This window comes from Sus scrofa, chromosome 13 (genome assembly GCF_000003025.6).
Source record: "Sus scrofa isolate TJ Tabasco breed Duroc chromosome 13, Sscrofa11.1, whole genome shotgun sequence".
NCBI classification, from domain to species: Eukaryota; Metazoa; Chordata; class Mammalia; order Artiodactyla; family Suidae; genus Sus; species Sus scrofa.
Genome location: NC_010455.5, coordinates 77,214,520 through 77,229,786, shown reverse-complemented (window position 1 = coordinate 77,229,786; position 15,267 = coordinate 77,214,520). Strand labels below are relative to the sequence as shown.

Genomic DNA, 15,267 nt, shown 5'->3' with positions numbered 1-15,267 from the left:
GTTTAAATAAGAATGTCTGTATTAAGAAAACATACAATGGAGGAGTTCCCATTTTGGCTCAGCGGTAACCAACCTCACTAGTATCCATGAGGATGAAGGTTTGATTCCCGGCCTTGATCAGTGAGTTAAGGATCCAGCATTGCTGTGAGCTGTGGTGTAGGCTGCAGACATGGCTCAGATCCCGCTTTGCTATGGCTGCGGTACAGGCAAGCAGCTCTAGTTCCGATTTGCCCCCCAGTCTGGGAACATCCACATGCCAAGGGTGCAGCTCCAAAAGAAGACAAAAAAAAAAAAAAAAAAAAAAATAAGAAAACATACAGTTAAGGATTTAAGAGATAAAGGAGGGAACAACAGTCTCCAATTTATTCTCAAATGTTTCAGGAAAACATAACTCAGAGTTCCCCGGTAGTCCAGTGTTTTCTCTGCTGCGGCATGGGTTCAATCCCTAGCCCAAGACCTTCTACATGCCATTAGCATAGCAAAAAAAAAAAAAAATGTGCATATGGAGGAAAAAAAATGATTGCACAAACAGGCAAAATATAAACAACTGGTGAAAGTGGGTAGAAAACATATGGGAGTCCCTTTACTCCCCAGTGGGTTATTCCTAAAGTTCAAGTTTAAAGATTAAAAAGTAGGTTTAAGATCTACAAAACGGCTTCTCAAGCAACTTCAGCGCTCCCACTACTAGTAGAGTTTGGTACACAAAGTAAACACGTATTTTTCTGACTGATCACATGGGGCAGTGGAATAAAAACCCTCATAAGCGGGCAGACCAGGGGCCACAAGAACAGCTGGCCTGATTAGAAACAATGTCTGCCTGTCTCTGCCCTTTCTTTCCTCCCCTCCCTGGACACGCTGATCTGTCCCTTTTCTCAAGTTTCCATCTGGCAGTATCTCTCTCTCACCCCAGCCTCTCATACTCTTCTCTTACAATATACTTCCTACTTCCAATAATGCATTAAAGTTATTTTTTTGTTTCTTTGCCTTTTTTTCTCTTTAGTCTGTAAGAAAGCAGAAAGATATCTGAACTGGTGCTCACCACATATTTCTGAATGTTGGGATTTGGTGTGATGGCAGCATTCTCTTTTCTTTGTACTATAGCTTGAACTTTGTATAATGATCTTAGAGTATTTTAACAAAAAAAAAAAGTTTTGCCTTTTTAAAAATTAGTGCTTCTAAGAAACCTGTTCATTTTAACCTTTTATATTACTTCCTCCTTGCTTTAAAATAAATAAAGTATGTATTTAAGTGCCTTTCTCTTCTGAATGATCTTTCATTTTGTTTTCCCCAGAGTGGCCTCCATGAGAGAAAAAGAAAACCCTCCCCACCTTATCTCTCTTGCTTTTCACCCACCCTTCATGTAAGCCCCAATGACACAGAAAGGAGCCCCAGGACACAATGAGGAAAGATAGGGAAGCTCTGACCAGGAAAGAGCTTAGAGAAATAAGCCCTGTACTCTTTTATTCTCCATTAACAGTTTCTCACCAGAAAGATGTCTGCATAGCCAGCCAAAGACTCTACTCCTTCTTGGATCCTGGCTCCCCCTGAGTCATTCAGTCCAATCACCGGAGCCCCAACTGTCATGGCTTGGTCCATGATCTGGGACAGCAGAGAAATCTTTTGTGAGACAACTGATCCTGCTATGAAAAAAAACATTTACAAAGCACCACAGTGGTTTTCTGGAAAATGTTCTGAGTGCACTTTTCAAAACAAGAGTCGGTAACACTGGCTTCATTCCCCATGATGACTGGCTATCTTCATATAAGTCAGAGAACCAGATGTTTCAAGTGCTGATTACAGCCCCCAAGCACTTCCCATTAGCAGGGGACAAGACTGTTTATGGCAACCATTTCTACAGCCACAGGCCCAGGTTGTAAAAATTTTTTTCAGCAGCCAGTTTTGTTCCTGGTTACTCTTTTGAAAAAAAATGATAGCAGACAAAATGGTAAAGCAGTATTTTTGTGAAAGAAATGTAGAACCATCTATTTACCACAGGCACACAGGCAAGGACTAACCCTTTTTTTTTTCCTTCCTCCCCAGTAGTCGAACCAAGGCATATGGAAGTTCCCAGGCCAGGGATCAAATCTGAGTCACAGCTGCGGTAATGCCAGATCCTTTAACCCACTGTGCCAGGTTGGAGATCAAACCTATGCCTCCGCAGTGATCCAAGCTGCTACAGTAGGATTCTTAACCCACTATGCCACAGCAACTCCCCTAGGCCTTTTACTTCTAATAAGACAGATTTTCCTCATGGGTCAGTATGCTAACAGTCCTTAAGAATTTACAAAGCACCTTCACTTCAAGTATCTCATTTAACCATCATAACAGAGGCAATAAAAAGAAAAAAAAGTTAGGAAGGTTTAAAAGTTAAGTGAGTGGCCCAAGGCCTCATGAGTAAGACAGGACCAAACCTAGAAGCCAGGTGTTCCCTTACAGAGGGAAGATCTGTTCAGCTACTAACAGTCAACTCTACCTTTAATTCCAAAACTCTCCAAATATGACCTACACTTTTATTCATCTCCAGAGCATCTCCTCTAGCAGCATTTTTTAAATACTATCAGGTAATCCTTGCACTGCTCTTTTAGCACCTGGACTCTCCACCTAGACCATAGGTTCTTCACTTGGGGTCTTCAGAACCCTAAGGGGCCTGTAAAGAGATTTCAAAGAGTCGATGAACTTGGATGGGAAAAATTTACATCTTTGTAAACCACAGCAGTATTATAAATGCTTGTGACTTTCTCATTAACAGAAGCCATAGGTTTCTATGTCACACTGAAATGAAGTTGCTGCAGATATCCTGAATTATCATTTTCACTTATATCTACTTTGAAATTACAGCAGTTTATCCACTGCTAAATCTTGTTTTTTACCACATGAATAAGGAAGCATCATATTGAAAATGTAATTTTTTGGAGTTCCTGTCATGACACAGTGGAAACAAATCTGTGGCGCAGTGGAAATGAATCCAACTGGGAACCATGAGGTTGCGGATTCAATCCCTGGCCTCACTCAGTGGGTGAAGGATCCGGCATTGCCGTGAGCTGTGGTGTAGCTTGCAGACTCAGTTCAGATCCAGTGTTGCTGTGGCTGTGGTGTAGACCGGCAGCTATAGCTCCGATTCAACCCCTAGCCTGGGAACTTCCATATGCCATATGTGTGGCCCTAATAAATAAATAAATAAATATTTTAAAAAATAAAAATGTGACTTTTTAGTATTTTTAATTCTTTGTAATCCTATGTATTTTATTTTGTGCATGTACAAAAATGAGAGTCCAGGCTTCGCCAGCCAGCCAAAGGGATCCATGCTACAAAAAAATGTTAAGAACCTCTGCCCTGGACTGAGGGCACCCTTCAGGGCAGCTCCACATCTTGCACACCTCTGCACTATCCCTCATACCCGACTCAGTTATCTTGTACCCCAACTATATTCAATATGCACCATGTGACTGATGTAAGTACTGAGTTTTTCTCAATATTAAATACTTACCTTGCAGATCTTTTGGGCATGGGCTCCAGACAGACTGCCTCCAAAAACGGTAAAATCCTAAAAAGAAAACAGAGGGTTAAGGATCCGGTGTTGTCACTGCTGCTGCTGCGGCTCAGGTTTGATCCCTGGCCCAGAAGCTTCCACATGCCACAGGCAAGGACAAAAAAAAAAAAAAAAAAAATTAATATACAGTGACTCGTTAGGATATGAAGAGCCAGGAAGAGAATGAAATGGAAAATTCACATATAAAAGTTTTTAAAGGATTTTCAGAAGTGGAAAAGTCTGACATATAAATTATACCACAGAATGAATAGTGAGTAAACTATCTTAAAAGGAGTTCATGTAATGAAAAGAGCAAAAGACCTAGTATTTGTCTACAAAAATGACTTGTAGCTCTGAGGAAAGGAAAACTTTTCATGCAGAAATAACCCAACAAATCAGACTCTATGATGTCAAACAGGCATTCCTGTGACTAGGAAATATTTGATATTTTGACAAAGGAGGTGAAAGAAGTGAATGAGTCCTCATTGCCTCCTCTTGCTTATGGATTTTCATTACCTCCTGATATAAAAAGCTTCTTGTTGCAATGATCTCCTTCCTAAAAGCCCCTCAAAAAGATAGTGGGGAATTAAAAACAGATTCAATCTAGCAGGACAAAAAAGGATGAGGAAACCACAGCAGAAGAGACTGATCAAAGGAAGGAACTGAAAGCACAAGAATATCTGACTTGGAGCAAATGAAAGCCTCTACACCTGCAGAGGGAGTAACCACGGGAGGGAACAACCAGGAACCACAGAAAGTGTGGCGGTATGCAGACTGATAGGAAGTCTGTATGAGCAGCAGTTAGACCCCACAGGGACTCTTCTTCACTTCAAGAGGAGAAAGGAGGTTTACCCTCTAAAGACACTTAACCAGCCGGGTTCTGGAGACACAATTACCAGCTGCAAAAGGCAGTAAAGGTGAGGCTGAAAACAAGTGAGATTAGGAGCCTATACACTGACTGAGAAGCCAGTGCTGGCCCCCTCTTTCCCCCGCCCGGCCCCCCGGCACACCTGCAGCCAATTATCCTGCAAGAGTTGGAGCCTTCTCTGGAAAAACAGAAGCTCCCCGCCCCCAGAAAAAAAAAAAAAAAAATGCCTACTGATATTACCATCTAGGGGATCACTACAGAGAAACTGGTTCATCACACCTCTCCCCCAGCATCCTTCAGGGCCTGTTGTTTCACATGTCCCATTTTCCCTAAAGTTTTCCTCAATCCAGGTGTGATCTCCCTTTGTCCTGAGCCCACAGCCAGCGCCCACCTCGCTCACTCCATCTGCGACTACAAGCCACTCCTATTCTGCCCCATTCTATCAACTACATGATTAGCTTCTTCAGGGCCAGAAGAGCCTCAGTCATCTCCCCCTCCCTCCCACCCTCACCCATCACATAAGAGGTGCTCCAAAGTATTGATTCAATGAATTTTTCCTCTTAACTGTTATCAGAACTCTGTGCCCAGAAAGCACAATAACCTTCTTTGTTCCCACTACCTAGTTGCTCCTTCTGTACAAATTTTTTTTGCCTAGCTCTCATAAACTACAAAAAACAGAGATGATTCCTTCTAGTTAGGCATTTGGTAGACCCACTTCTAACACAGTTTTAAAACATTTCAAAAGTACTTCTATTAGCAAATGAGTCCTGCCTAAATAAATTTTAAAATAATCAAGTATAATTTAATATCAAGCCCAGAAAACATTCTCAGTTCCTAACCAGGCTCTATACCTTTAAGATCTGTGAAAGAGGAGTTCCCGTAGTGGCGCAGTAGTTAACCAATTGGACTAAGAACCATGAGGTTTTGGGTTCGGTCCCTGGCCTTGCTCAGTGGGTTAAGGATCCAGCATTGCCGTGAGCTGTGGTGTAGGTCGAAGAGGCGCCTCAGATCCCATGTTGCTGTGGCTCTGGTGTAGGCCGGTGGCTACAGCTCCGATTAGACCCCTAGCCTGGGAACCTCCATATGCCGTGGAAGCGGCCCTAGAAAAGGCAAAGAGACAAAAAAAAAAAAAAAAAAAAATCTGTGAAAGAAACTAAATATTTAGAATTATTTACATATTTCTATCTGTGGGGAAGGGGAATCAAACACCAATTAATATACAACATGTTCTTTGTGTTCGTTTTCTACTGCTGCTTTAACAAATTACCACAAAGTCAGTGGCATGAGACAACACCCATTCATTACCTTACAGTTCTGTGATTTAGAAGTCCTACACAGGTCTCACTGGGCTAAAATCAAGGTGAGCAGGGCTACTCTCCTTTCTGGAGGATCCAGAGGGGAATCTGTTGTCTTATCTTTTCCAGCATCTAGAGATGATCGATCTGCTTTCCTTCTTTCAAGACCCCCATCCTCCACCCTCGAGCCAGCAAGCAGACCAAGTCCTTCTCACACATCATTACCGTGCCCCGTCCTTCTCCCTCTCTTCCGCTTTTAAGTACACTTGTGATTACAGTAGGTTCACCTGGCTCACCCAAGCTAATTTATTTTAAGGTCAACTGATTAGTAACATTAATTCCATTTGCAAGCTTCATTCCCCTTTGCCAGGTAAAACTACATATTCGCAGGTTTCAGGGATTAGGGTTTAGACATCTTTGGGGGACCATTATTCCGCCTACTACATTCTCCTATGGTCTCTGTATGAAGAAGCTATGCTTGTCTTGATACAGTCTAACAAAATTTATTTGAACACTTTCATGAAAGCCCAAAACTCAAGGGCCTGTGGTTCCGAGAGTCAAACCTGTGTCCAAGCTGCAACCACTGCACTCTCAGGCCCACAGGCTTCCCAGGACAAAGCTGCCCTCCAGGCACACCCCTAACCTGCCACGAGGACTCAAGCCCACACAGACAAAGTCTTGGTTTCTGGGACTTCTTACATGACTCCTGCTCTACGCTCCTCCTCCCTGAGAAAAAATACACAGTATAATACTCTGGACATATGAACTGAAAAACAAAGTAATTCCTTCATCTGTCTCAGCTACAGGCAAGTTTTCATTCCCCAGGACTCTTTTTTTTTTTTTTTTTTTTCCTGGCTTTTGTTCTTGGCTCTGTGCTCAAAAAACTCAGCCAATTAGAGTATGACATACCTGACTGAAGACATAAACCAATCTTCCATTGATTCGGCCCCGTCCAGTGACAACGCTGTCTCCAGGAAACTACCAGAAAAATAGAAAAATGTTAATGATAGAAGATCATATAAGAAAAGGAATGTGTGTACATTTATGATTGGGTCTCTTTGCTATACAGCAGAAATTGGCACAACACTGTAAATCAACCATACTTTACTAGGAAAAAAAAAAAAAGAGAGAGAGAAATAAAGGTTAAAAAAAACCCAGGCATTCCCATGATAGTTCAGTGGAAACAAACCTGACTAGCATCCACAAGGACAGCGGGATAAGAATCCAATGTTGTCGTGAGCTGTGATGTAGGTCACAGACATGGCTCAGATGGCGAGTTGCTGTGGCTGTGGTGTAGGCCGGCAGCTATAGCTCCAATTCGACCCCTAGCCTGGGAATTTCCACATGCCAGGTGCGGCCCTAAAAAAAAAAAAGACAAAAGAAAAAAAAACCCAAAACACTTCTTTTAATGGATTTGGCAATTATGTCCCAATGAAAAACACCCTCCCCACAAAAATCCCCACCCCAATTCCTTAAAATTCAATATGAATAAGGAACATGAAGGACTCTCCCCTCTCTTTCCTCAGCTCTGCAACAGCCAGCACTGAGCTACTGCTTTACCAACAGAAGAAATTGTCTTGGGCCTCAATTTCCTTCCTAAAAGCGGAATAATTAGGAGACCCCCAAGGTCTGACACTACCAAATGCTCACAGGAGGGAGAAGAATGTATAAGGAAACACAGCAACATCTACAAAGCCACAAATCTTAAAAAGGCAAATTTATCATTTTGCTTGGAATTCTCAGAGTCATTGTGTGGCCCATAATGACTCAAATGGAGTCAGCAAGTTTGGTGCCAAGGTTACAAATCTTTGATCACAGACTGAAAAAAACTGACCAAAAGTGAGTCCAAAGAATTCTGGGCACCATGGAGAACACCCAACTGAAGGAGCAAAGTGTCAGTGACTGACCTCCAAAACTCCAAAGCATAAAACTGATGTCAAATAACCGAGTCAGGAGTTCCGTCATGGCGCAGTGGGTAACGAATCCAACTAGGAACCATGGGGCTTCGGGTTCGATCCCTGGCCCTGCTCAGTGGGTTGAGGATTCAGCGTTGCCATGAGCTGTGGTATAGGTTGCAGACGTGGCTCGGATCCCGCGTTGCTGTGGCTCTGGCGTAGGCCAGCAGCTATAGATCCGATGAGACCCCTAGCCTGGGAACCTCCATATGCTGAGGGTGCAGCCCAAGAAATGGCAAAAAGACCAAGAAAAAAAAAAAAAAAAACAACCGAGTCAGAGGCACCTTGCACAAGGTATAGGCTGGCTACCCATATTCTTCATCTGCAGACAAAGGTGAGTGGGAACCGGGAGGCCCCAATAGTGCTTCTCAATAGGCACTTTGAGAATTCCAGGGCCCCACCCTTGAAAAGTTTTCAATGTATCCTGAGTCCTGGAAGAACTTCATTTGTCTATTGGGTAGGCCAGCAGGGCCATAGCTGCTACGGGTAATTTGTAGGCTTGTACCACCACTGTGAACAGATACCTTATTCTTGTCAGCAGCCATTCCAAAATCTGCACATCTGTGTTCCACAAACATGTCACTCTCAATAAAACTGCCGGGGTCCAGCAAGAGACTGATCCGTTCTCTGGCCGTTAGCTTTCCCTAAAATGCAACAAAAATCACTTAGTGATGTCATGGGAGGGCCAGGAGGGCTGATTTTGCCTCCGCCCCATGTGAAAGCCTATATTCCATCATCCTGCCCAAGAGACAAGAGTTACCAGTAGAATTAAGCCAGCAAGGATACCAAGGCTGCTCCAGGAGTCACTAACGTGGAAGGCAAATAAAAGAGTAGGAGGGAAAGCCGGAGAGACGTGGGGGTAAGGAGAGCCTGACCTTGGAACAAGGTAACTAGTTCCATAAACATTACTAGAGACCTAAGGAGCAACAAAAAGAAGAATGGAGAAGCAGGAGGTGGAAACCTAAAGCAGGCTTTGTGAAGGGTCTGAGGCTACACCCTCAGGTTCACAGGCTTTTTTTTTTTTTTTTTTTTTTTTTTTTTGCCACACCTGTGGCATATAGAAGTTCCTGGGCAAGAGACTGAATCAGCACCTCAGCAACGACTCAAGCTGCAGACAACTCAGGATCCTTAACCCCCATGCCACAGCAGGAACTCTCATAGGCTTCTTCTAGGGAACCCCACAAAGGCTCCCTTCGCAAGGGTCCAGCCCCAAGGACACTTCTAGGACTACTTCCTGGTTCATCTCCTGCCTCCCCCATGGGGGCCCTGCTTAGGGACTCTATACCTGACTATGACTCTGTAATACACAGACAAAACCACAGCAGGGAGTGGCCAAGTAGAAAAGAAGTGGGACAGACGGTGCTAAAGAACTTACTTGAGAGGAGTTCCCTTGTGGCACAGCGGGGTAAGAATCTGGCGTTGTCAATACAGTGGCTCAGATCATTGCTGTGGCTTGGGTTCCACCCCTGCCCAGTGAACTTGCACATTCCATAGACACAGCCAAAGGGAAAAAATAAAAAATAAAATAAAATAGGAGTTCCCGTCGTGGCGCAGTGGTTAATGAATCCGACTAGGAACCATGAGGTTGCGGGTTCGATCCCTGCCCTTGCTCAGTGGGTCAAGGTTCCGGCGTTGCCGTGAGCTGTGGTGTAGGTCGCAGACAAGGCTCGGATCCCGCGTTGCTGTGGCTCTGGCGTAGGCTGGCAGCTACAGCTCCGATTGGACCCCTAGCCTGGGAACCTCCATATGCCACGGTGCGGCCCTAGAAAAAGGCAAAAAGACAAAACAAAAAATAAAATAAAATAAAATACTTCTCGGAGAACTTGACCAACCAAGAGGCTGCACTGCTTAGAATCCCAAGATCTTAGACCAAGTCCATAAGCCTGGCCCATGGGGTAAAAAAACACCTCAAACCAGCTGCACTATTCCATCAAGAAAATAGCTTAAGCAGTTCCTGCTGTGGTACAGTGGGTTAAGAATCCAACTGCAGGAGTTCCCGTCGTGGCGCAGTGGTTAACGAATCCGACTAGGAACCATGAGGTTGCGGGTTTGGTCCCTGCCCTTGCTCGTGGGTCAAGGTTCCGGCGTTGCCGTTAGCTGTGGTGTAGGTCGCAGACGCGGCTCGGATCCTGCGTTGCTGTGGTTCTGGCTTAGGCTGGGGGCTACAGCTCCGATTAGACCCCTAGCCTGGGAACCTCCATATGCCGTGGGAGCGGCCCAAAGAAATAGCAAAAAGACAAAAAAAAAAAAAAAAAAAAAAGAATCCAACTGCAGTGGCTCGGGTTGCTGCAAAGCTATGGGTTTGATCCCTGACCCAAACATTGGGTTAAAGGATCTGGCATTGCCATAGCTGCAGCTCCAGTCCCAGCTGCACCTTGGATTCGATCCCCGGCCCGGGAACTTCCATATGCCACGGGTGCAACCGTAAAAGTAAAAGTAGCTAAAGCCAGTGAGTTCGTATTAAAACAAAAAGTCAATCCTACACACTATTGTGTAAAATAAAATAAGTTTTCAGGAATGCAATTTGGAAATATACTGTCAAAATTGTTTAAAAAATATTCATCCCTTTTGACCCAGTAAGTCCATTTCTGGGAATCTAGTCTATGGAAGGAGTCCAAACATTGTGTAAAAGGGGGTGGAGTGGGAACTTTAAACCAAGTAAGCCTCCTAAGTCAGCTTTGGCAAAAGAAACAGTTTCTGAAGGCTGCATCTAAACCCAGTTAAGAGCAGCCTGAAAATGGGTGGGGTGATGTTCCAAGGAGGACTGAGCCACGGGACCCAACAGAAAGAGTGCAGGGAGCATTGACAGGCCTTTCCAGAGAAGGATCTAAATTTCCCCCACTCCAGACATGACCACCCCATGGGAGGAAGGGAAAGCACTCCTGGACCACACTATCAACCAAATTTACATCTCACTCCCAAATGTGAAAAAGGAACTGTTACTTTCAGGCTCTGGTCAAGTGGGTATTTACATCTAAATCAACACTCAATTTAGACTTAATAAAGAGCTGGTGCAAATCTCACTGGAAGTTCCTGTGGTGGCTCAGTGGTTAAAGAACCCAACTAGCATCCATGAGGACGTGGGTTCGATCCCTGGCCTCGCTTGGAGGGTTACGGATCTGCCATGAGCTGTGGTGTAGGTGGCGGACACAGCTCAGATCCCAAGTTGCTGTGGTTCTGGTGTAGGCCGGAGACTGCAATTCGACTCCTAGCCGGGGAACCTCCATATGCCGTGGGTGTGGCCCTAAAAGACAAAAAAAACGGAAGAAAAAAAAAAAAGAAAGAAAATCTCCTCACTGAAGACTCCACCTCCCCGCTGAGCTTGTGTGTTATGCCTCAGTGCCCTTCACCTCTAGGAATTTCACTTTCCCGCCGCCAGGTTGGTTATTTAACTCATCTAGCACATCGATCCATACTCATATGTGTCTAGGATGCATTGAGTGAGCCTCATTTCAAGTGCCAGGTCACCCATCTGGGCCTCAGTTTCTTCTGCTACTAAATGGCCTACGAAGCATATCTCGACTTAACATATGGGCGGTTAGGAGTTCCAGTGGTGCAAGTGGAAACTCCTATAGGAATGCCAGTTCGAACCCTGGCCTCGCTCAGTGGGTAGGGGAACCGGTGTTGCCAAGAGCTATGGTGTAGATCGCAGAGGGCTGAGATCCAGAGTTGCCACGCCCTCGGTCGGCAGCTGTAGCTCTGATTCTAGCCCTACCCTGGGAACTTCCACCCTACCCTGGGTGCCGCCCTAAAAAGCAAAAAAACGAAACACAGACAGTGGGCGGCAGTGCCTCAGCTGCTCACTCCAGCCAAACCCAGAGAGCAACCTGAGCAACATCCCCCCCCCCAAAAAAAACATGCTTCAGCAACACGCCTCTCCTACTCCACAGGCAGCTTGATGCATGCTGAGACCCTAAAGGCATTCAGCTGGCCTTCCGAGGACATAGTTTCCCCAAGTTCTCTGCGCACACCACACGGCCACCCCAGGTGAACGTGAGTTTGCCCATATAACTTCCCTGTCAAATGCCTCGATTTTCCTGCTTCCATAATGGAGCAAGAACCTACCACCACTCTTCCATGGGGCATGAGAAGAACAAGGTGTTTTTTTTTTTTTAATTAAGGGCCTATCATTGCTTCACTCTTATTCTAGTGAGATTGCGAGGGAAGAATTACTATTGTTTTCTATTTAGTATAAATTGACTTCTAGGGAGTAAATTTTCCAAAAGTTCACAGGTGGAGCCCAGCCAGGCCCACCTAAAATTCCAAAGGGAAAGCAGAAAGTGACGAAGAACAGCAATGCTTGTCCTGGTTTTACGTGTCTCAGCTAAAAGCCAAAAGGTTCGCAAAATTAACATCCTCGGCCCCGCCCCGCCCCTCGCGGCACCACGTGGATTGGCTGGGAGGCCCAGCCGCGGACACTGTGATTGGTCGCGAATGTCGGGGCGGGCTGGCTCGGGCCCCCTCGGGACTTACTCGCTTATGCTGCGAATCAATGCGGCGCTGGCCTCCTCCCAGCAGTGCGGCCTGACGCTTGTTCTCGATGCGCTCGTTAACTGAGACAGGCTGGGTGCACAGACTGCGCACCCCGGCGTGGAGACTTCTCACTACAACGCGGAGCCTGGCTCGGGCCGCCGTCACGCGCACTGCCGCCGCCATTTCTGCTGGACCGGCGCATGTGCGTCAAGTGTGGGCGCTGCGGCATTTGCGCCTGCGCAGCATCGGCGGGAAGTAAGTAGCCTGTGGGCTGGACTGCGGAGCGCAATTTGGAAAAAGGCTGGAGGCCAAAGAGCGTGGGTCCTGAGACTGCGCTAGGGTGTGTCATCGTCAGAAGCGCGGGCCTGGTCAACCGCAAGGCTGGGCAGAAAAGAGACTTTGCCCTTGCTTTTCTCTGGCTACCTAGACCCCTGGTTTTGTTATCCCACCGCCTCCAGAAAATGAATAGAGTTAATCATTTGTTGAATACCAAGTGTTGCTTTAAGCATTTACCTGTATTAGCTTATTGTCCTGATTTCGCAGCTGAGACAAATGGAGCACAAAGAGATAGAATGATTTAATCCAGCCAGGACTAAAGATGTGGTTGAACCAGATTTCAAACACAGATATTTTACATAATACTTACTGAGCACATGGCTTAAGGATCACTGGAAAAAGCACGATGGGAAATGCAAACTTCCAAATTCTCAGACTCAATCCCAGACCTAATAAGTCAAATTCTAGAAGTGCGGCCAGCGATCTGTTTCATCACATGGCCTCTAGGTGATTTTAATGCTTGCTCCAGTTTGAGAACCACTTCCCTAGGGATTTAGAACTGAACTGTTGGGAGCTTGTCCATCTGTTTTTCCAGCTAAGAGGCAGCTCTTCAAGGCAAAGAACAAGGTGTATATTTAACATTCTTAGCCACAAAAAAACTGCTAAAGTTGATCATTAACCCCGCCAAGCTCCAGCTCACAGCCAGGACCTTCATAAAGTCCAAACTCTGGCCTGAGACTTTAACATTAATACCATTCAATTCAGCAAACGTTTTTGATCAGCTACTATGTGCCAAAAACTAACCACAGTACTTATTACTTTCATGGAGTAGGAATTATTCACCTAGACACTAGGGAAGCAGAGGGTCTAAGGCTTGAAGTCATTTGACTGGACAAAGCCTGCCTGCACCTCACTAACTGGGTATCTATGCTCTTGGCCCTACGTTTAGGGCCCTACCTTAAGGACCTCCCCTTCCCCCAACCTAGAGAAATAGACAAAGGACCGGCATGGTAGCACAGGGGTCAAGGCAGGTGTGTCAAGCAGAGTTATCTCTGAGAAGGTAACTGTATCCCAAGACTAATGGTATGTTCAGATTCACACACATGACTGTGTCCCCAGCTTGGACGAAAATAGTGGTAAATGAAGCTGAAAGGCAGTAATAGAGATAAGTGTGTGAAGAATTTTGCCATGTTCAGAAATTGGGACTTGATTTGGGCTGGAGCACTGGGACTCCTTTGTCCGAAGTTCCTTTGCAGGTTCCTCTCCTGTGGCACATCTCACACCCTAGTAACATTGTTTGGCTCTCTCCCAGCTGGATTCCCAAGCCAGAGGGCAGGACCTATGGCAGCTTGCTGACCACTGTGGACCTTGCACCTGGAACAAGTCCCAACACATAGGAAGCCCTCAGAATGTATTTGTAGAATTGAGTTGAGCTTGCAAATAGGCAATTGCATGTGTCTTGGGAGGTTTTCTCCTACACCTGTGCGTCCTTCCAGGCTCTGCTCAGGTAGCATCTCCTCAAGGTAGTCTACCCTGATCGTCCCTCTACCTAGTTAGGGAAAGTATTGCTCCCTCCGGAAGCAAGAACTTTTTTTTCTTATTGGAGTTTGAATAACCATTGTTTAGCAGAAAGCCCAGTGCAGGAGGGATCCATAAACAACTATTAGACTGAACCTGAGTGTTCCCTCCAGGTAGTTCTCCTTCCCTCCCCTTCTTTCTCCTCCCATTCTTCCTCCTTGCTATTCTAGCGCCCCACCCATAGGTACTCAATACAGAGTTCTAAAGATCTATAATTTCATTTCTTCTACCTCAGATGCAAGGCCCAGAGTAGGGTAGGTGGAAGGAGAAGGAGGAGGATTGAACTACCCAGAAGTTGCGCTTTTAGAATCCTTGCATGAGGAAGTTCCTGCTGTGGCTCAGTGTGTTACGAACCCAACTGGCTAGTATCCATGAGGATGTTTCTATCCCTGGCTTTGCTCAGTGGGTTAAGAATTTGGCATTGCTGTGAGCTTAGTGTAGGTCACAGACGTGGCTTGGATCCTGAGTTGCTGTGGCTATGGTATAGACCTAGCAGCTGCAGCTCTGATTCGACCCCTAGCCTGGGAAACTGCATATGCCATGGGTGCAGCCCTAAAAAGAAAAGAAAAAAAAAAAAGAATCCTTGCATGGTCTGGGCTATTTTCCTGTCCCTAGTCCCCCTCACCAGGTTACTATGTCTGAGTTACTTCTCCATTTCAAGACACAAGTCACCCTGATTTGGCTATTTCATCCTTCTCAGTGACTACTGTCAGCAAAAAATGGGTGAAATGGAAGGAAGGAGTAAATTTGGATGAGGTCACAAATATTTGAGATGGAGTATTAGTCTGGTTCCTCAGAGAAGCAGCTACCGAGAGGGGAATTAAACATGTAAGAAACCAATGAGGGGACCACATATGAGAGAACATGGGGCAGCACCTGGGAGAGGCTGGGAGACCCATCAGTCAGACTGCAATGCAAGTCTGACCTCCAGTCAAGGACAGAAGGTGAATGGTAGCTTTTTAGACTATGAGGCAAGTTTAGGGAAAGTTCAGCAAGGATGTCCAGGAGTCCCGAGCCTAATGTTCCTGCCCCTGATTGGCTAGGAGCGGCACATGAGAGACGTGGCCTCAGTGCAGATTCGGCAATGAATTTCAGAACAGCTGGAATGCTCAGTAAATCACTTAGTGCAGTCAAGGTGTTTTCTCACCTTAGACAGGTTTGTGAGGATAGGAGTAAAGAGTGTTAGAGAAAATTTTGGAGAGCAGCTGCCACCCATGTGGGAGAAGAGGATTTTTAAGATGTTTCTTGTGCCTTATGAATATACTTCTCCTTTAGTGGTTTATTTTAAAAATT

At 45.5% G+C, this 15,267-nt stretch overlaps 1 protein-coding gene across 1 annotated transcript in view; it reads right to left on the bottom strand.

The window, feature by feature from the left end:
- PCCB (propionyl-CoA carboxylase beta subunit) overlaps window positions 1-12,306 on the bottom strand; it is a 97,299-nt gene extending 84,993 nt beyond the window's left edge. The window contains 5 exon segments of the mRNA NM_213901.1: window positions 1,486-1,599; window positions 3,488-3,544; window positions 6,602-6,670; window positions 8,172-8,291; window positions 12,121-12,306. Of these exon segments, the coding sequence (NP_999066.1) occupies window positions 1,486-1,599; window positions 3,488-3,544; window positions 6,602-6,670; window positions 8,172-8,291; window positions 12,121-12,303 (543 nt within the window). The 5' untranslated portion in view covers window positions 12,304-12,306.